The following is a 22620-nucleotide window of genomic DNA, read 5'->3' as shown; positions in this document are numbered from 1 at the left end:
AATTGGACCTCTCCTTGGAAGTTTGCTGCATGTTATCTGGGATGGAAATTCATTATCCGATGTAGAAGGAACTTTGGGTATGCCCCATTTAAGTGTGTTGGGACCCTTGCTGTTCATGTTGTATGTCAATGTCCTGTTGTTGTTGTTGTGGTCTTCAGTCCTGAGACTGGTTCGATGCAGCTCTGCATGCAACTCTATCCTGTGCAAGCTTCTTCATCTCTCAGTACCTACTGCAGCCTACATCCTTCAGAATCTTCTTAGTGTACTTATCTCTTGGTCTCCCTCTACGATTCTTACCCTCCACACTGCCCTCCAGTACTAAATTGGTGATCCCTTGATGCCTCAGAACATGTCCTACCAACTGATCCCTTCTTCTAGTCAAGTCCTTGCAGACAATATTAATAGTAACCACAGGCTATTTGCAAATGATGCAGTTATCTATAATCAAGTACTGTCTGAAAGAAGCTGCATAAATATTCAGTCAGATCGTGATGAGATTTCAAAGTGGTGTGAAGATTTGCAACTTGTTTTAAATGATCAAAAGTGTAAAACTGTCACTTCACAAAACAGAAAAAAAACATAATATCCTGTAACTATAATGCCAGTGAGTCACAGTTGGAATTGGCCAACTTGTACAAACATCTGGGTGTAACACTATGTAGAGATATGAAATGGAATGATCACATAGGCGCGGTTGTGGGTAAAGCAGATGCTAGACTTTGGTTTATTGATAGCATACTGGGGAAGTGCTGTCAATCTATGAAGAACATTGCCTACAAATCACTCATGTGGACAGTGTTCTAGAATGTTACTGAAGTGTGTGTGACCCATACCAAATAGGACTTCCGGGGGATATTGAACATATACAGAAAAGGGTAACATGAATGGTCACAGGTTTGTTTGATCCTTGGGGAAGTGTCACAGAGAAACTGAAGAAACTGAACTGGCAATTTCTTGAAAATAGACATAAACTATCCCAAGAAAGTCTACTAACAAATATGAGACCTGCTTTAGGTGGTGACTCTACTAAGAATGTATTAAAAACCCCTGTGTATTGCTCACATAGGGATCATGAGGATAAGATCGGAATAACTACAGTACACACAGAGGCATTCAAATAATGATTTAATGATTCTTGTCATGCTCCATACATGAATGGAACAGGAAGAAACCCTGATAACTGGTACTGTGGGATGTACAGTTTGGTGGTTTGCAGAGTATAGACATATGTGTGTGTGTGTGTGTGTGTGTGATAGAGAGAGAGAGAGAGAGAGAAAGGGGGGGGGGGGGTAAGTTGTCATCTTCACTCATACCTTCGGTTGTTTTTTGCTGAAGTTTCTATTATCAGATTAACATTTATTATAAGAAAAATGAACTCATGAAAGAACAAATGTTAATGCAAGAAATGTGTAAGGTTTTCATGATTAAGTAATCAGTTGATTTTAACTTGTTCATAAATTTGCTGCTAGATTACATCTGGATGATGTGTGCAGCACAAAACATGTGTGATAGTAAATCTAAAAGTAAGTCTTTTTAGGTAATGGAGACACTGATTGCGGCTGGTGTAGATATCACATCAAAGGATGTCATTGGTCGAACACCTTTGCACTGGGCAGCCGAGGCACACAGTGTAGGAGGTCTGGAGCTGTTGCTGCAAAAGCCAGCAAGCATTGATGAGCAGGACAGTGATGGCCAGACACCACTGATGCTTGCTGTTGGCAGCAGTGATGCAGTCAATTTCCTGCTGAGGAAAGGAGCAAATTTTAGTGTGAGAGATTACTCTGGGAAGACAGCACTCCAACAAGCCATTGACCATGGCAGCCATGGTGTAAGTTCTAACTGCATTTTTTTTTCCACTAGAGAGAAAGGTAACTCTTTGTCAATCCTGTGTATTTCCTTGAGACGATTGCAATAGTGACTACAAAAAGGATGTAGTCACTTGTAAGTTGTGCGTCAACTGATGTTTAATAAATGGTATACTGCAAAAGAGGCAATATTCACAGCAAATAAGTTCAGTCAGCTAGAAGCCAATATTAAATTTTTGACAGAATGTCAGAAAATAGCATATGTGTTCACATTTCTTTGGGCAGAGTGGTACAATTCCAGTTTCACAATTTAGCAATAGACATTTGTGTCTTGTTACCTGAAAGTTATTTATATTTATGCATGTTAACTGCAAATGAAAAAGAAACAAAGGAAATCATGCTGATTAAAGAATTGAAAATAGGATTATTCCCTTTTGGTCAAATAAATTTATCACTACTCCTTGTAAGAGAGGCACATTTTGTCTTTTTTTTCTGTTTTTGAAATAATTCACTGCTGCTCCAATAAGAGTGCATTATTCTCATTACAGATCAACTCATGTGTAACTGATATAAAAATCAAATATCGCTAGACAGCACCCTTGACTCTAAAATTTGACACTTCTTTCTCAAAGACAGAACAGCAGAGATGCCGTATGCTCTTCGCTGGTGTCGGACTGGTACTCAGTATCGTCACTCTGGTAGGGTCCTCATTCATTCATTCCACCTGTTACACATTGCTATGTTTTTTTCTCTGTCTTTTAAGAATTGGATCGGAATTTCTATTTATTGAAACTCAGTTTGTAGTTTTGGTTATTCTCATCTGTGGAGCATTTGTGTTGCTTAGAATCATTACATTTCTGACTATATTTTTGTCTGGATGGTACCATAGATCTTGTACTTATAGATTTTTGCAGAGCTTTACAACATATCCCCAAGACCTGAACACCAGTAATGTTTATTATTGAAATTTTACATGGAACTGCATTTTTCATCTGTTGCTTTTGAGCTGATGCATTAATAATCAACTCGTTTACACCAGACTAGGCCAAATCATCATTAGCACTGCCACCTCGCCAATCAAATTACATTTCAGGATCACCGTATGGTGGGCCTGTAACCTCCCCCTCACTTATCGACCTTAATGAAAGTGAAAAATGAAACTGTGTGTACCTAATGAAAATTTGGGAAAAGCAATTGTCACCAAAGTTAATCTGTCGGTAAAGAGGGAGGAAGGGTTACATCTAAATGAAAGGAAAAATGCAAATGAAATTGGTGGAAATTAATTTTGAAAAAGGGTAAAGTTAATAAAGAAGGTAAATGTGTGGTTGTTACGTTAACTGGCAAACTCTTTGTCTTTAAATATGTCTGCTTGTGTCTGTATATGTGTGGATGGATATGTGTGTGTGTGCGAGTGTATACCCGTCCTTTTTTCCCCATAAGGTAAGTCTTTCCGCTCCCGGGACTGGAATGACTCCTTACCCTCTCCCTTAAAACCCACATCCTTTCGTCTTTCCCTCTCCTTCCCTCTTTCCTGATGAGGCAACAGTTTGTTGCGAAAGCTTGAATTTAGTGTGTATGTTTGTGTTCGTTTGTGTGTCTGTCGACCTGCCAGCACTTTCATTTGGTAAGTCACATCATCTTTGTTTTTAGGTATATTTTTCCTTCATGGAATGTTTCCTTCTATTATAACCATCTGTGTTTTTAGATATATTTTTCCCACATGGAATGTTTCCCTCTATTATATAAATATATATATATACAAATTGTAAAACAATTACAGTATATAAAGACACAGAAATGTCATATCTTCAGGTAACAAAATAAGGAAAAAACTTATAGTACAATAGATGGAAATAGGAGGATATGCATTTCCGGCATGACAGGCCTTTGGAGCCGTGACCAATAAACATCTCTCTCTTCTACTCCGAGCTGCCACCTAGAGCTGACACTAGGTGGCTTCGTTTCTTTACCTTTGAGTTTTCCCTTCTCCTTTGAGGTAAGTCTAAGGCTACTGGAGTTGTCTTCTCTTCCCCCTGGCAACCCTCCCAAGTAATCCATATGGGCAAATAAGTTTGTATGGAGTACCGCATATTAAATACAAGTCCAAAGCACTTCCCAGTCATGGCTACACTCACAAGGGAGTGTACAGAATAGAATATTCAGTATTAAAGAGGGAAGTTGCTACTCATCATATAGTGGAGATGCTGAGTCACGATAGGCACAACAAAAAGATTCACACAATTATAGCTTTTGGCCATTGAGGCCTTTGTCAGCAATACACACACATGTCTCTATTGCTGACAAAGGCCTTAATGGCTGAGAACTATAATCTTTTTGTTGTGCTTATCACGACTCAACATCTCCGCCATATGGTAAGTAGCAACTTTCCTTCTCTAATATTGTTAATTTCCATTGCTTGAATAGAATATTCACCAAGATAAGCTGCTGATGGACCAGATTATTTTTGCATCTACTATCAAACTAGATTACAAGGCTAATCTTTAGGTTCAAAGGCCTGGCAATATTAACAACAGCTTCACAATACATTTAGTAACTTATGAAAATTGCTGTCAAAAATCCATCTATGTTTGAGATATTCACATGTACGGTACAGCACTAGAAGGGAAAATGATCTGTGTTATCCTGTAATGAATCTAACTCTGGCACAGAAAGGGGTAAATATGCTGCTATAAAGCTTTTTGACACACTGCCCATGAAAATAAAATGTCTGACAGATTAGCATAATTATTTTCAGATGTGGATTAAATAGATTTCTCCTTAAAAACTTCTTCTATACATTAGAGCAGTTTGTGAGTAGAGATAAATAATCAGTTAGCAAAAGGCCACCTTGCATGAATATAAACATTATTTTTCATTTCCTCTTTAGTTGTATATAAGTGTTCTGTTTTTATTCTGTTGGCATTTTCCACATCGTAACATATATCATGGATTTGATCTATAGAGTAAGTAACTAAATAACTATCTAGCTGATTGAACCTGTTTAGTCAGCAGCTCATTTTCATGAACATGACTTGCTTTATACTTTACACTAATGCTCTACTCATTGCTATTCAAACTGATGGTCAGAAACTGAAAAGCAGTGAATGGTGTAATTGCACAGGCTCAAGAAAGTGATTCAGCAGTAATACACAGCGGTGCAACTATGCTGGATGGGGTCAATGCCTCATTGAGGTCCAAATGACTACATAGCATTCCCAAATAGTGTTAAGCAGATCATAAATATGGTGACAAAGGGGGGTAGGACATATGAGTACTATATTGTGAATGTATGGAACAAAGAAACAACTGAAATACTTACACATAAAAGAGATTCACCAGTTTAAAGATGTCAATGTGCAGAACATTTTAAAACCAAAATCTGTTCTGAAATAGTGTACAATTAAAAAGTACACACAGTCAAAAATTTCAAGTAATAAATCATTAATTTCAGAATTGAAATTCTATGTTATGCTTGCAGTCAAGATTCAATCTGAAAGAGAAGGTGTAATATATAACTAACTGACTAACTAATGTATAATATTTAACTGAACTTCAGTTTGACTAAAATCCTTAAAAGTATACTAGAAAACAAATTAAAAAATATGATTACATTGGTGAAGATTCTCTGCCATCAGATACTGTGTCGGCAGCTGCAAGAATAGAGTGTGAGCCAGCTGTTGTGTGCGGTGTCAGCATGGCGAGAGGGGCGTGGTCTGCATCTGTGGTGGGCGAGGTGACACAAGGTTGTGCAGGCTCGGTGTGAGCGTGCGTGATGGCGTTGATTGCAGCAGCTGCGTAGCTCATTGGTTTGACAGCTGTAGAGTGAGCATAGTCTGCCGACATGGATGAGGCAGATTGCTCGCCACGTGTTGAATGTTGTCATTAGAGAGCAAGACTGGAGCAGTAGCCAGTGTTGTAGTGGTGGTAGCCACTGAAAGTGCTGTGATGGTCATTCGCGCATATGCCAGGTCTGCGGAATTGTTGTTAATCAGTGCCTGCAGCGACCTGTTGGCCATGCATAGGGCTGCAAAGTCATGTCGTCTGTTGGGTAGCTGGAACAGTGAATCCACCAGATCTGATGTGAGGGAAGTGTGTTCAGCCAGCTGGTGCAAAGGGGCAGCCATTCTTGCTCTAGAATGTGTGGGTATTGCAATGAAGGAGCCCTCAATGCCCGTGTCAGAAGAGTGGTGGAGCAGCGTTCTTGACGATAAATCTGGAGAGAGGCCATAGTATCATAGAAAACCATTTCCCAATACTGGCTCATCAGTGTTGGCCACATTGAATATCCGTTCAAAACAAAATTTTGGTTTAAGTTTGAGGCGATGGTATGTTGAGCCATGGATTAAGACTGACGAATTGTTTGCTGCTCACAATGTCAAGGCGGAAGATGTCAGTGTCAAAGTTGACAATGCTGGAGGTATGACGCTGGTATCTGCACTGATGTTGACCAGAAAGAGTCACTGATGAAGTCATGTACATACAATCTACCTGGGGGTAGTTGTTTATTGTGTGAAGACTGGTGGTGCTGCAGGCACCCTGTAGAATACTAGAATACACTTTAGATGATGCACCTAACTCATCCCGCAGTGGGATGGGTGTAGGGCAGATGGGCGACACTTCTGAGACACATCTGCGTGATGGGCATGATACCAACACAGCGGATATATGGAGTGCAACTGCAGACTTTGTGTGACATCTGTAGTTGCAGTGCAGGAATTGGGTAAGGTGGAAAGGGAGCCTGGGTGCGGAGGCATGAAGGGGGAGGACATTTCACTGCCACGACCACCAGCTAGCACCTCAATCACAGTTGTTGACTGGAGTAACCTTTTGTGGCCTCGTGTGAAAGTATGTGCTGGGATGTGTGCAGTATTGCCAGCTGTTGGTGAAGAGCTCTGTGTTGCAATGAGTTGCCGATGTCTGATGATTTTATAGATGTCATCTGCTAGCTGTAGGTGCTTCTCTAATGGGTCAGTGGAGTGTGATAAAAGCTGCAGCTGGAGACCTTCCGGTATTTTCACTATCCATAGCAACCACAAAGCGGTGTCAAACAGGAAGGAGGGATCAGTAAGTGCCCTGATCTTTTGCCACAACTGCAATGGTGTGGGCTCACAGAGCAATATGTCATGCACTATATGATTAATTCCTTCATGTGGAGTTCTCAACAAACACTCAAGAATAATAGATTTTGTGTGTACATAGCAGTCCCTTGTTGGTGCTGCACGGATGAAATCAGATGTCAAATCTGTGTGCTTGTGCAGAGCTGAACTCAAAGATATGAACTGCGCTTCATCGGATAAGACTCCATGGACATTGAGGATGCTGTTAACATGAGCAAACCATGTTTTCGGGCTCTCCTTGTTAAGTGGAGGCAATTGTGGTAGACATCCTGAAAGAACAGGCAGGAGTGGAGTGGTGAACACAGACGATGTTGTGGTGCCCTGCAGAATATCTGGACGCTTGACTTTACACTGTTCTTAATGTTCATACATATAACACAACGTAGCAGCTGTGGTTGCAGGGCTGACTGGTGCAGTAGAAATGGCCGTGGCCATCAAGAGATTTGGTTTGCACGACACAGTACACTGTGGAGGTTTGTTTACTAATTGTGGCGCATTGGGAACACTCGATTTAGGAGCACTGGACGGGACAATGGCAAAATTCACATTGTTAATTAATAAAAGGTCACTATTCAAGCACCCCTGCTGTCGCACTGTACCAAACGCTTGTGGTTTATCATCAAATTTGGCAAGGTTAGGTGAATCTGCTGGCAATACAGCACAATGGTGCAGAGCTGACAGCATCATTTGTAGCTTAGAATTATAAAGGGTAACAAATGGATTTTGTGACACAGAAGCATTATCGTTCACATGGAAACCCATCAATGGAGGGGCATAATGAGTAAATTGTCCTGCAAAATGTTCACAGGGCATAAGAGAATGTGCAATGATGTCCATTGTCAGTGCACTTTGTTCAGCAATTTGTGATGATGCCGATGAAAAATGGTCACACTTTTCTGCAATGGTGACAAACTGATGCAGAAGACATACATTTAGGCATATAACCAGTGGACGGAGTCGATTTCTGTGTCATAACAGTCGTTGCTATTGTAGGCCATATTGTCCTGTGGTTTGTCAATCATGGAAAATGTCCAAATTGCTGGATTCACAGAAAATGTGTTACACAGACTCACCAGTGTGGCGGGTAATGATATTACGGTGAAATAATGACATTTAACACCACTTTATTGTAATGATATACTTTATTCACTTCACGATCACAAAACTTAACAATTGAGTTCAAAGAGCATCATAAAGAGAGATCACATGGATCCATGTATTGAACTGTCCCATAAGAATGCTCATATTATTACTACTAAACAGTACTCCTAGTTCACTGTGGAGGGACTGTCTCTCAACACGTCTGTGTTATAACGTTCCACTCAGATCGTTACATTTAACTTAACTTTAGATTGCTTGGAGTTCATTTGATGAAAGAATATAACAGTTTCCAACTTCACAAAATTTATTGACAACTGAACTGCATACTCGTCATGTTAACAAAAACACTAACTGACATACTTCACAGATCTCTTTGACTGACAAACAAAACAACTCAACAACTGACTCCCTCACAGCATCACTACTTTGCTTTATATAGAATTTTAACAATAAATTTCAAAATAACTCATTATTAAGTCTGTACCATTTTGATGTTACAATTATAATTTACAAAATGTAAAGAAACTGATGTTACAGCCGAATAAGGTATAAAATACAATATTAATTGACATAATTTTTATAGTATCATCACTAGTTTTAAATATGAAAATAAATCTGTACTTTAATTACAATAATGTCTCTTGTATTATTTTAATTATGTAATTAATTGCAGGGTGGATTTGGTTACTAACAATCAATGACAGTACAAATCTCATGCTTTATCCGACTACATACGTAAATTTTACATATAAAGCCTCAAATTCTGAAAATCTGAAAGTTGTGTGATGTAAACAATTGGAGATTAATTAGAAATGTAATGACAAAGGATATTAATTACAGAGGCAGGCATAAAAATGGATAACAAATGAAAATACTTGCTTGGTAATAACTTTTAAGCCGTTTCTCAAGATGATGAGTTTATCTGTGTCAACCTACCAATCAACTGCAATTAATGTAATTAAGAGGCACCAGCCACTTATGCCAGCTTTTCCACAGCCTCTTAATATTTGCCGCCAGATATTTAACACTTCAATTTCTTGATTAAACATCTAACTCAGCACTTGTAATGACAACAATCCCCTGAAAATCGTAATATAAGTCCTTCCAGAACTTTTTTTATGCTTTAACAATGAATATCATGTGTTTTAGTAAATTGGACTGAATGATATAATATAGACACACATACAAGTCCCTAGGAAGCACTAACTTGTCCGGCAGCCACCCAGATGCATACAAAAAATGTGGTATCAGTCTCTTCATTAGAGTCTTGGGGAAAGCTGTATTGTTGCACACACCCCCAGCCACTCTTACAAGTATTACTTGTATGAATGGCTGCTAAATACATATACATAATTCAAAAAAATCAAAAAAGTTTCCTTTTCTTGGCTGTCACTCCAATCACTGATTCACTTGCACATCTTAAGGAATTGGCAGCTCACAATCATCAGTTCTTCTGCACTGTCCATCTTGTGTCTGCAACTCTCTTTTTCTGTCTATGCTGCAATAGCACAGTCCACTATTAGTTTTACAGTTCTTAGTTTTTATTTCCAGGTCAGGTAAGAATCTTGGATACAGTTCTCTAGGTATGAACAGAGATGAACTTGTGGCGACTATCGACCAAGTCGCGTGTAATATCTTTGTTTTTGGCAAGCTCTTTGCGGCAGTCTGTGGTCGCGCGTGAAAGTGTACGGACGTGTACCGGGAATTCAGAATGTAAACAACTGTATATGTGTGCTTACGAGAAATAAAAATAGTGTTTATTACATGTGGTGTAGCGTGCATCATTGGATTCGGCAACCCTACAACGCTAAACCCATACTGGTGACCCCGAATTTTGTTCGCGAGTGCTACAACGAAATCTTATACCGTCGAGCAGTACACAATGGATCGCTTGCCGCCTGCTACACCGAACACGTGCCAACTAAGTGTTCCAACGGACGCTTCGGCATGGTTTTACAATTATCCACCGGGCGTCCGCAATAGTTCTACGCAGTTTCCGAACACATCGACTAGCTGTACTCAACAGGACAGTGTTTATACAATTCCACAGCCACGTGTGCCGGCATCAGGTACGAACAATAACTTTCCGTTACCGTACATGAGTCAGCCGTCGTGTGACAGTGTTCCGTACCATCAGAACGTTTTCCGCGCACAAAACTTTGAATATGAACGTATTACGTCCAATACGAACTTTCCACGTGTTCAGAGTGCTCAACAGCCGACACAATGTGCTCAAACCCCAGTGACTATGTTTACAGGTTTCCCAAGTGCAAGTGTGAATTTTCCACCCGAATCAGTGACTGTACAAATCGAGCCGGACGCTCAAGACAGGAGAGTTCATATTTCTGCCGGAACTCCGGATTTTGCAACAACCCCCCCTACACCACCAGCGTCCGCTTTACGAGTGTTTCCGACGGCACACGCCGTTCCTGCCGCGTGTGTTCCACAAACATTAGGTGATTTTAACTATTTTAATGCACCTGTAGGGGAGGGGCCCGGAAACTGTATTCCGTCGTTCGCCGCACATCGGTCGACTACGCTCGATTCTACCGCGCCGGTCCATTCTACGCCCGTCGGCGTTACTCCGTCGACCGCTCGATTCGTTGATTTCTCGACCAAGGTCGAGCCAGCCGCGCCTACCGTGCCGCGTGCCACTGACAGTGGCGGAAGCTGGTGCACCGCTACTGCACCCGAGACAATTACGTTGCAGAACTATGGACAGGGAGAGAGAGTTTCTGATAAACATTTAGGTCAAGACTTTCCCACCCGTTGGCCGAAGCTACCACCCCTTCGCAAGGATCACCCACGCACATGGTTTGCCTTGGTCGACCACGTCCTGCAGCTACACGGCGTCGCCGACGACAATTCGAAGTTCCTATGCTTACTGTGTCACCTCCATGACGAACTGGATCTGATCTGCGACATTGTGGCTTCGCCCCCCGCTACGGACAAATATGCGTTCGCCCGACGCACCATCCTCGAGCGACTATCCACATCGACAGAGGAAGCTATCCGCCTCATCAGTCAGGAATCGCTGGGATCCAGGTCCCCGTCGCAACTCTGGCGTCATCTCCGCGCTATGATTGACACGCATCACATGCCGGACATTACACTTTGGACCATCTGGTTGCTGAAACTTCCCCCGCAAGTTCAACTTCACCTTCTACATGTAACTTCGGCCCCACTAGATGCCAAACTGAAGATCGCAGACCAGGTTTACAACATTCTGCCCCCCCCCCCCGCATACCCCCCCAGGGTGCCCTCAGGCCTCAGGGGTTGGCACACCTGCGCGGCAGTTCCCATCCTGCAGTACAGAGTGCGCACGACTCGCTCCACGCATGCGCGCGGAGCCAACGCCGCCTGGCAACCGCCGCAGTAACTCCTCTCCTACCAGCACTGCTGCAGCGTCGCCATCGGAGGGAACTACAAACAAGTCCCCCTCCACTGCCGCTTCGACCTCAACCAGCGCGACGGGCGACGCCACGCGCCGCCCCGCTTGGTGTTATTTCCACTCCCGCTTTGGCGACGCGGCTAAGAAATGTCGTTCTCCATGCGCGTTCCCAAACTAGTAACGCGACCCAATTCAGGCGCTACGGGCCGCGTTGCACCGCACAGACGCCTATCACTAAATACTTCTTCTCCTCACGCGCCAGGACGCTTGTACGTGAAAGATGCAGTGTCTTGCCTTTCATTTCTAGTCGACACGGGGGCCGAGGTTAGTGTGATACCTTTGTCCGCAGGTATTAAATTCGAGCTTCAGCCTTGCCCCCCGCTTCGAGCCGCCAATAATTCCCTGATCCGCTCTCATGGAATAACGAATTTAAGCCTTAAACTGCAGGACATTAATACGCCCTTACAGTGGACTTTCGTTATCGCGGATGTGGATGAACCCGTGCTTGGGGTAGATTTTCTCTTAGCCCACGCGCTGTCACCCAACCTACAACGAGGTACACTAACCTTTAACTCGGGAGACCGTACCACCGGTTCAGATATCTTACCCCTCTCATCCGAAAGCGCCATTCTGCTGTGTGAGCTAGCGGAAACTGCTGTTGCAGTGCTTTCTCTTAGATCACACAACGACGAACTTCGGGACAGCAATGGGGCCCTCCGCTTACGCATCGCCGCCGTGCAAGCCAAGCTCACGGACGCGCGTAAGCAGGCCGCCCAGCTGTCACACACGGCCACGCCCCCAACCCCCGCACCACTTCCTCGCACCTGCAGCCGACGCCGCGTGACATTTCTACTGCCGGACGGAAGCTGTACCCGCGACACTACCAGGTACCCCACCGAGCTCTTCGACAAGGACTACCAGTGGATCACCGCCACTGCTGCTGAACTGCCGGCCTTGGACACACACACGTGTGCATTACAGGTTAGTCACAGTGCAACGGGTGCTGGTCCAGCATCCCCATCGGTGTTCGCGATCAATAACGGTACTGTCCACAGAATAAATACCACAGAAGGCCCACCGGTACGTGCAAAGGCTAGGCGTTTAAATCCGGAAAAACTTAAACACGCTAAAGCTATTGTTCAGGAACTTTTAGATAATAAGACTATCCGCCCTTCTTCTAGTTGTTGGTCATCACCCATTCATTTGGTCCCCAAGAAAGATGACACTTTCCGCCTCTGCGGTGACTATCGGGCGCTTAACGCCAGAACAATTTTAGATAATTATCCCGTCCCAAATATTCAAGACTTTGCTTCCCAGCTGCATGGGGCACAAATTTTCAGTGTAGTCGATTGTCATAAGGCGTACCACCAACTGCCAATGGCACCTGAGGACGTTGAAAAGACCGCTATCATCACCCCGTTCGGGTTGTTCGAGTATTTGTTTATGCCATTCGGCCTTAAAAATGCTGCACAGACGTGGCAACGGTTCATCGACTCGCTGGTTGGAAAACTTGACTTTGCATATGCGTACCTGGACGACTTGTTAATTTTTTCTTCCTCCCTCGAGGAACATGAACAACATTTAAATACAGTGTTCCAACTATTAAAAGCAAACGGTATCGCAGTGAACAATACTAAGTCACAACTCCGCCGCACCAGTGTCACTTTTCTGGGCCACAGAGTTTCTGGCGACGGCATCCGCCCCCTAACTGAATGGGTGGAGGCCATTAGTACGGTGCCTTTGCCCAAAGATTTTCAGGGCCTCCGCCGCTTCCTTGGAACGGTAAATTACTACCGTAAACATATTCCCCGCGCCGCCGACATACAAGCCCCACTGACGGATGCCCTCGCAGGAAAAAACACATCAGGGTCTCGGGCGGTCACGTGGACTCCAGATATGCGTCGCGCATTTGATAATCTAAAGTCAGCCTTACGGACAGCTGTTACGCTTGCTCACCCCATTCCTGATGCTCCCATCTCGCTTACTACAGACGCAAGTGATACAGCAGTGGGGGCAGTACTTCAGCAATCCGTGGGTTCTGTTGTACAGCCGCTCAGATTTTTCTCCCACAAACTGACCGCTTCCCAACGTAAATGGTCGACCTTCGACCGGGAACTGTTTGCTATTTACGCTGCTATCAAATATTTCCAAGACGATATCGAAGGTCGCCATCTCGTGGTATTTACCGACCACGAGCCATTGGTTTACGCTTTCCGTAACCCAGGTAAGGACTCATCCCCGAGACGTTTTAGGCATATGGACCTTATATGTCAGTTTATGAATGACATACGTTACGTCAGAGGCGCAGACAATGTCGTCGCTGATTTTCTGTCTCGGGTGTTGGCTTTATCTTCACAACTGGACCTCAGTGAGCTCCCTAAATTGCAGACAGAGGATACTGAACTCGCAGCATTGCGTTCCGATATCAAAACAGGACTCAAACTAGAGTTACGGACACTTCCTGGGTTTTCATCACCCATCTGGTGCGACATTTCAACAGGACGCACCGCCCGGTGATTCCTGCACCTCTCCGCCGGGACATATTTAATAGTATCCACGACTTGGCACACCCTGGCATTCGCGCCTCCGCACGTCTGGTATCTGAACGTTTTGTTTGGCCCGGGGTGATAAAACAGTGTCGCAGTTGGGCACGAGCATGTGTGGCTTGTCAGCGCGCAAAAGTAGGACGTCATGCACAGCCCCCCATGGGTACGTTCGATGTGGCAAAAAGAAGATTCCAGCACATACACATCGATATCGTCGGGCCCTTACCCCCCTCAGGCCCCTTCCGTTACATACTGTCCGCAATTGACAGGTTTACCCGCTGGGTAGAGGTAATTCCTCTCACTACTATCACAGCCGATGCAGTGGCCCGAGCCCTGCTGTTAATGTGGATCTCGCGCTTCGGCTGCCCAGTCTCTGTCACCACCGACCAGGGCCGCCAGTTCGAGTCTGCCCTCTTCCGACAGCTTTGTGAACTGTGTGGGGTGAAACGATTTAGGACTACAGCATACCACCCCCAGAGCAATGGGCTTGTGGAACGCTGGCACCGAACGCTTAAAGCTTCCCTGATGTGCCACGGAGGTGAGTGGGCCGATGCCTTACCATGGGTAATGTTAGGCGTTCGGGCCGCGTACAAAGAGGACCTTGGCGCATCCCTGGCAGAGGTACTGTATGGAGAACCCCTCACACTCCCAGCAGAGTTAGTCGAGCCTTCACTTCCTCCAGATCAAATCTGCGACTCGACATTCGTCGGGCAGGTCAAGGAGCTAATTGCTAACATCCGCGTGCCGCCTCCTCGACCACACACGCCCCCTCCCGTATTTCTGCATAAGGACTTGGCGTCGTGCACTCATGTCATGGTGCGTGATGACACCATCAGACCGGCACTCAGACCTCCATATACGGGCCCGCACAGAGTCATATCACGGCGTACCAACACGTTCGAAGTGCTCATTAACAGCACGCCTCAAACGGTATCCGTCTGCCGCCTCAAACCTGCATGGACTCTGGGAGAACTGCCCGATACCCCACCCAGTCAGACCCCATCCCCTGCTGCACCCACCTCGCATGAGGCATCTACCGACAGTCCATGGGTGAGCGATGCCCATTCCCACACGTGTGACGTTCCCCACTCCCAGTCGTGTGACAGTGCTACAGGTGCGTGTGACATTCCTATGCAGAGTGGTGCGTGTGATGACTTACCCTCCTACAGGCAGCCCCTCGCCTCTCCCCTGTTAGGATTCAGTGATGTATCAGGGACCAGCCTCAGAGCGTGTGATGTCACCGATGACGACTCGTGTGGAGATTCTGTCAACCCGTATAAGGAAGTGGTAGTGAATGTCAACACAGATCTTATTTGCAGCTCTAATGTGTTTTTTGTTATGCAGCCGGGTAATGTGTACATCTTCTACGAACAAGCCAGCTTCCCCAGTGACAACTTAATTCACATTCATCTCCTCCAGTCTGTCCCCTTGCCTGTTGGTACTGACCCATCAACGGTCAAAGTCCTACGTACCGCCACAGGCATTCAGATCCGCTATCCTGGCCCCTCACAACCCACCATCCCCTCCCCAGATCCCTCAACTGCTGTACGAGGATTCACCCGGTCAGGCAGGACCATCCGCCCCCCTCGCTGGCTCGAAGACTTCAATTACTAATGTAATGTAATGTAAGGTATGGTTTCTGATTAAACACCCTCTCCCTCCCCCCTGGGTGTTCCCTTTACATGTATGCCCCAATATTTATGTTTGTGCTCCACACTCTAGGGGGGGGGCTAATGTGGCGACTATCGACCAAGTCGCGTGTAATATCTTTGTTTTTGGCAAGCTCTTTGCGGCAGTCTGTGGTCGCGCGTGAAAGTGTACGGACGTGTACCGGGAATTCAGAATGTAAACAACTGTATATGTGTGCTTACGAGAAATAAAAATAGTGTTTATTACATGTGGTGTAGCGTGCATCATTGGATTCGGCAACCCTACAACGCTAAACCCATAAACTCATTTCTCAAAGAACTCGAGCAAGTTACAATTAAGGTCACATTAGGTTTAAATATGTCAAAATCATTCACATAATATCTTGTACTATTAGCATATTTACAAACAAAATCACACAAAGATAAGTATCTCTAAACTGTAAATATTTAGCTATATACAGATTAAAGTCAATGAACAAAAACAAATTATATATGTATCCTTTCTTTTTGATTAATATTTCAGTATGTTCCCCTATACAGTATATTTAACCCCCCCCCCCCCCCCCTCCCCTGCCAATCTCATTTAACTTCTTATCATATCAAGCATAAACTCACAGATTGTTCATTATCGCACCATCTTGTGATGACAAACTTTTCACAAAATATCTTTTGTCACATTGCAACTTGTCCATTCAGTGACATGTTTACATCCACTTGTATATCTCATTAGCAAATTCACAAAATCATGACCATGCCTGTAATTCTCAAAGAACCGCCCACAAAATCAAATACATGCTCTACAGGGTAAAACTTCAACGACTGGTCAATTACTACAGTAGGAAAGTCAAATTTAGTACACAGTTTACATTCTCAAATTATTCCTCAAATAATGTCACTCAATAGTCATATTATATACAGAAAACTTATACTACAGAGAATGGGTAGTATTTTCAGTAAGAGATAACTTTATTACAGGTTTATAGATGAGTAAAAGAGTAGCATCCGAAAAATGAAAAGAAGAAAATAGAATGCTACATAGCTCGGAGACCTGGTGCTCACCATGCACTTGACACGAAAATGTGTCCTCCTGGGGGCTTTTTACATTATCTTATTTTTTCTTGGTGTTTGACACTTGCTTATAGGGTTTCAGTTCAGTTATGTTACATAAACCAAATAACCTTCTAGACTTTGGATTCACTGACCTGTATGCATTTGGGTGTGGCATAGACTGAATTTTGAATGGATCAATATGTATGTCAAAGAATATCTTTAATTCATTCTTATAGCCTTGGATTTTTCATGTGTTTTCAACAGGATTAGATCATCGATTTTAAAATTTGTAGGTTTCAGTTTCTTATCATGTTTGTTTTTCCTCAATTTCCCTTGTTGTTCCATTACTTTTTTGACTATTTCTTCTCTTTCCTGTGGACTCATAGCCTTACATGCTGGGAATTCAATTAATTCATTGATCAGATTCAGTGGTTTCTTGTGGTACATTATTTCATATGGGCAGAACCAGTAGACGAATGTTGTAAGCTTTTAAGTTTATCTTCAAAGCTGTCTACATACTCTATCCGACTTACATGATTTTTGTTGCAATAAGTTCTAAATAATCGCCCTATTTCTCTGATGTAACGTTCAGCCGGATTGCTTGACGGGTGATAAGCAGATATCAGAATATGGTTTATATTTTCATCCTCATTTCCAAAGTTTAGAAGTAAATTGTGCTCCATTGTCAGAAAGTATGCTCTCCAGTTTTCCTACCTTTGTGAAATAGTCTCCTCTAATTTTCAAAAGGTGTTCTTACCTGTTGCTTTCTTCAATGGATATAGTTTAATGAATTTTGAAAAAAGAGCCACCATGACAAATATGTAACAAAATCCTCCTTTAGCCTTAGGCAATGATCCATAAAAATCAACTGCTACAAGTTGTAGTTGTTCTCTTGGCAAGATGTTTTGTATACACCCTTTGCAGGTTTGATTAATAACTTTTACCCTCTGGCACCTGTCACATGTAGATAACTGCTTCCTCACTCTCCTGTCCATGTTACACATTTTCTTGGATCTTTCGGATACATTTCAGTGTCCCACAATGTCTGAAACTCTCATGTACATACTTTATCAGTACTTCAGTATACTGCTCTGGCCAACACAATCTCCAAGCATCACTGTCTGCACTGTATCTTCTGAAAAGTATACCCTTGTGCATTTTATAATGTTGCTCTACTTTCTCATATCCTCTCTTACCCAGATAACTTTTAACTAACTTCCAGTTGGAAACATGGTTCTGATATCTACAGATGTCATTACAAATTTTCCTGATTTCATTCTCCTCTTCCACCCATTTTAGATTCCATTCCACACTCATCACTGTTATTTTCACCTTCTCCTCCCATTGGCAATTTGATATAGCACCAGCAAATAGATTTTCTTCACCTTTTATATACTTTACCGTATAGTTGAACTGCTTCAGGAATAGCGTCCACCTGATTATCCTGCTGTGATGCAAAGTACACTCCTGTATATAGATCAAAGCCTTATGGTCTGTGTATACTACTTCTTGATGTCCTAATAAGTAACCATCTAACATGGAAATCACGTTACATAAGCAGTTTCTTTGAAAACTACATATATTAAACACCAAAACTAAAACTTAGCTTTCACATGAAATAAGTAACAGATGGGCAGAAATTGAAAACGCTAGTCTGTACTTTATTGATCCTTGTTTTCAGTAACCAAATACAAGTAGTGGCGCTGAACACCTGACCTAGGATTTTTTTAAGTAGCCTTTATATACAGTTCCATGTGGGTATGAGATAATCAGAAACTATGATAGGAAATATCTAAAACTCTTCCACACCATGGCTCATTTTCACACTTTTTTTTATAATGCAGGCAGTGAAATTCCTGTGGACTGCAGGAAGCAGCTTCATGGACATCCCACAGGAATTTCGTATCAGAGCTGCACATTTAGCTGCAACAGCAGGAGATGAGGAGGTAACCTAAAGTGCTATTTAGTATGGATTTAATTACAAACATATATATTTTTACTATCTGTGCTACAGTCATTGCCTGCAAACAAACATGCCTTCTTCCTCAGCAGCTACAGATTGCTTTTGAACATATTTCCTTTACTGTTAGCTAACAGTTCTTACATTTTCTATGTAAGTCATTATAGCCATTTAATGTTTTGTACATCAGTAACTTATGAGTGCCATTCCAGTACTGAAACTGTAATCAGCCCCTGATTACAGATTTCATTGCTGAACAAACATACTTTGAGATTATTGTTAGTATTCTTAACATTTCAAATGGGCAAAAGTAAAATTTATATTTGTATGAATGCTACAGATAATTCCGGTGTGTTTACTTGTGCAGTGAATATTATCTGTGAAAGAAATGAGACTGTGCACAGATTTTTAATTGAGTCATAGCCTGTATGCTCTCAAAATGAAAGAAAACTATCCACTTATCATTTGCTAGAACATTATGAACAAATACATGGTAAAAATTAAAAACTATTGAAACTACAAAAACTTTATAAAGAAGGATACTGATTTGGGAAAGCAAGAACTAAACTCTCATTTGCTATCAGGGCCACCTTCAAGAATTTTATCAGTCAGTGAAACAGAAGTGAAGCATTTGCAGTGCATTACGTTTTGCCTTGTAACTCCAAATTAATTATTTCAACAAAAATTAAGTTATTTCAACAAAAATTAAGTTATTTCCACCAAAATTAAGTTATTTAACTCACTTTTTCTTGTTCCCTGATCAGAGCAGAGTGTGCGGCATGGAGCATTATGACTGCTGCAGGGAGAGTAACAACTGGGGAGTAGATGCGAGTAGAGTTCTCACAGTCTACTTAGAATGCTCACTGTTTGTGCATCATACTGATTGCTTGCTATGTTATAAATGACATTCAGAAGACACAGTTGTCATGAAATTGCTTATTTATGTAGATATTTAGCTTCAGTGCAGTACATATACATAGCACACCACAAAGACAAAGAAACAAACATGTATCTGCTCACTGCAAACTGAACAACTGTTCACTGCAGCCCTCAACAGTGTTAAATTGCATACGTTGGTGGAAGCTGCAAAAGGCACGAAATGTTCCAACTTACCTGAACCTATGAGTTTCAAACAGAACTATGGGTCTCAGGGAATAATAAAAAGTATACAGATTATAGGATGTGAAACAGCACCTCCAGCGATGGATTTGCCCAGGCCGGTGACATTCAGGAATGTATTTTTTCATCAGGCAGAACAAATGTAGTCCTACCCTACAATGTATGTTTATTAAATAAATGAATGAAAAAGCACAATGTATGTAAATAAATCAAAACTAAAATTAGTGGCAAACATGACTTCACATTTACCTTATACTACAGATACTTTCTTGCTTTGGCGAAAGCACTTTCACTTATTATGGCAAAAGGTAGCAGTTAAACCCTAAATAAAATTTTTGGGCCACAGTGTGAAGGAAGGCAAGACTGGATAGATAGTTGATCAGTGCAGTGTAGTTGCTACAGATCCAAAATAATATGTAGTGGTTTTTCCGTAAGATCTTGTAGTACCAATATCTATTGACTATGGTTTGAACATTGAGAAAGATAAGAGAATGAAGGAAAACTTAAAATAGTTACAGACAAAGCAGAATAGACTAATTTAGATAAGAACAGCAAGGAGAAGACAAATGTAAATGATATTAATGGCAGATCCAAAGGGGAGGGAGGACATGGTGGGGGAGGCTGCCATGAATATTCCCACTTGTAAATGCAGCTTAATCACAAAGTCTGGATTCAAAAGACTATGGCATGTCACTGGCAGTTCATCTTTTACAAAGTTGTTTGCTTATTTATAAGAGAGCGTTTTTCTCAGTGATACTGTTATAGATGTTTAAGGTTGCTTTATAGGAACTTTTAGACCATTACATGTTTACATTTATCTTTATTTCTTTGTTGCAAAGTTTTTAATATCTGTAAGGGCTTCCAAGATGACATAGGTACGTTTGAATTGCTGTGTAGGTGCATGTTAGAAATTGGCAAAACTACCTCTAGCAAGCTTCTGTTTCACAATACCACAGATAATTTCTAATAAGACACTAGATTTTTATGAATTATTTGTATGTTCAACTTATTCTAACGGTTTGGCTAGTATAACAATGAAAACAATCAATTATTGATAAAATTATTTGATTGTATGAATATAATAGAAGGAAACATTCCACGTGGGGAAAAAAAATATATCTAAAAACAAAGATGATGTGACTTACCAAACGAAAGCGCTGGCACGTCGATAGACACACAAACAAACAACAAACATACACGCAAAATTATAGCTTTCGCAACCAACGGTTGCCTCATCAGGAAAGCGGGAAGGAGAGGGAAAGACGAAAGGATTTGGGTTTTAAGGGAGAGGGTAAGGAGTCATTCCAATCCCGGGAGCGGAAAGACTTACCTTAGGGGGAAAAAAGGACGGGTATACACTCGCACACACACACACACATATCCATCCACACATATACAGACACAAGCAGACATATACAGAGGCAAAGAGTTTGGGCAGAGATGTCAGTAGAGGCGGAAGTGCAGAGGCAAAGATGTTGTTGAATGACAGGTGAGGTATGAGTGGCGGCAACTTGAAATTAGCGGAGATTGAGGCGTGGTGGATAACGGGAAGAGAGGATATATTGAAGAGCAAGTTCCCATCTCCGGAGTTCGGATAGGTTGGTGTTAGTGGGAAGTATCCAGATAACCCGGACGGTGTAACACTGTGCCAAGATGTGCTGGCCGTGCACCAAGGCATGTTTAGCCACAGGGTGATCCTCATTACCAACAAACACTGTCTGCCTGTGTCCATTCATGCGAATGGACACTTTGTTGCTGGTCATTCCCACATAGAATGCGTCACAGTGTAGGCAGGTTAGTTGGTAGATCATGTGGGTGCTTTCACACGTGGCTCTGCCTTTGATCGTGTACACCTTCCGGGTTACAGGACTGGAGTAGGTGGTGGTGGGAGGGTGCATGGGACAGGTTTTACACCGGGGGCGGTTACGAGGGTAGGAGCCAGAGGGTAGGGAAGGTGGTTTGGGGATTTCATAGGGATGAACTAAGAGGTTACGAAGGTTAGGTGGATGGCGGAAAGACACTCTTGGTGGAGTGGGGAGGATTTCATGAAGGATGGATCTCATTTCAGGGCAGGATTTGAGGAAGTCGTATCCCTGCTGGAGAGCCACATTCAGAGTCTGATCCAGTCCCGGAAAGTATCATGTCACAAGTGGGGCACTTTTGTGGTTCTTCTGTGGGAGGTTCTGGGTTTGAGGGGATGAGGAAGTGGCTCTGGTTATTTGCTTCTGTACCAGGTCGGGAGGGTAGTTGCGGGATGCGAAAGCTGTTGTCAGGTTGTTGGTGTAATGGTTCAGGGATTCCGGACTGGAGCAGATTCGTTTGCCACGAGGACCTAGGCTGTAGGGAAGGGACCGTTTGATGTGGAATGGGTGGCAGCTGTCATAATGGAGGTACTGTTTCTTGTTGGTGGGTTTGATGTGGACGGACGTGTGAAGCTGGCCATTGGACAGGTGGAGGTCAACATCAAGGAAAGTGGCATGGGATTTGGAGTAGGACCAGGTGAATCTGATGGAACCAAAGAAGTTGAGGTTGGAGAGGAAATTCTGGAGTTCTTCTTCACTGTGAGTCCAGATCATGAAGATGTCATCAATAAATCTGTACCAAACTTTGGGTTGGCAGGCCTGGGTAACCAAGAAGGCTTCCTCTAAGCGACCCATGAATAGGTTGGCATATGAAGGGGCCATCCTGGTACCATGGCTGTTCTTTTTAATTGTTGGTATGTCTGGTCTTCAAAAGTGAAGAAGTTGTGGGTCAGGATGAAGCTGGCTAAGGTAATGAGGAAAGAGGTTTTAGGTAGGGTGGCAGGTGATCGGCGTGAAAGGAAGTGCTCCATCACAGCGAGGCCCTGGACATGCGGGATATTTGTGTATAAGGAAATTGTT

General features: G+C 42.8%; 1 protein-coding gene across 1 annotated transcript in view; it reads left to right on the top strand.

Moving 5' to 3' along the window:
* LOC126095109 (serine/threonine-protein phosphatase 6 regulatory ankyrin repeat subunit A-like) overlaps positions 1–22620 on the top strand; it is a 400015-nt gene that overhangs the window by 339934 nt on the left and 37461 nt on the right. Inside the window, exons 15-16 of the mRNA XM_049909822.1 lie at positions 1538–1828; positions 18504–18605. Of these exons, the coding sequence (XP_049765779.1) occupies positions 1538–1828; positions 18504–18605 (393 nt within the window). The remainder of the gene's footprint in view (positions 1–1537; positions 1829–18503; positions 18606–22620) is intronic.

The sequence above is a fragment of the Schistocerca cancellata genome, chromosome 1 (assembly GCF_023864275.1).
Source record: "Schistocerca cancellata isolate TAMUIC-IGC-003103 chromosome 1, iqSchCanc2.1, whole genome shotgun sequence".
NCBI lineage: Eukaryota > Metazoa > Arthropoda > Insecta > Orthoptera > Acrididae > Schistocerca > Schistocerca cancellata.
Note: the sequence above shows the minus strand (reverse complement) of the source record. Positions and strands in the feature narration are given on the sequence as shown.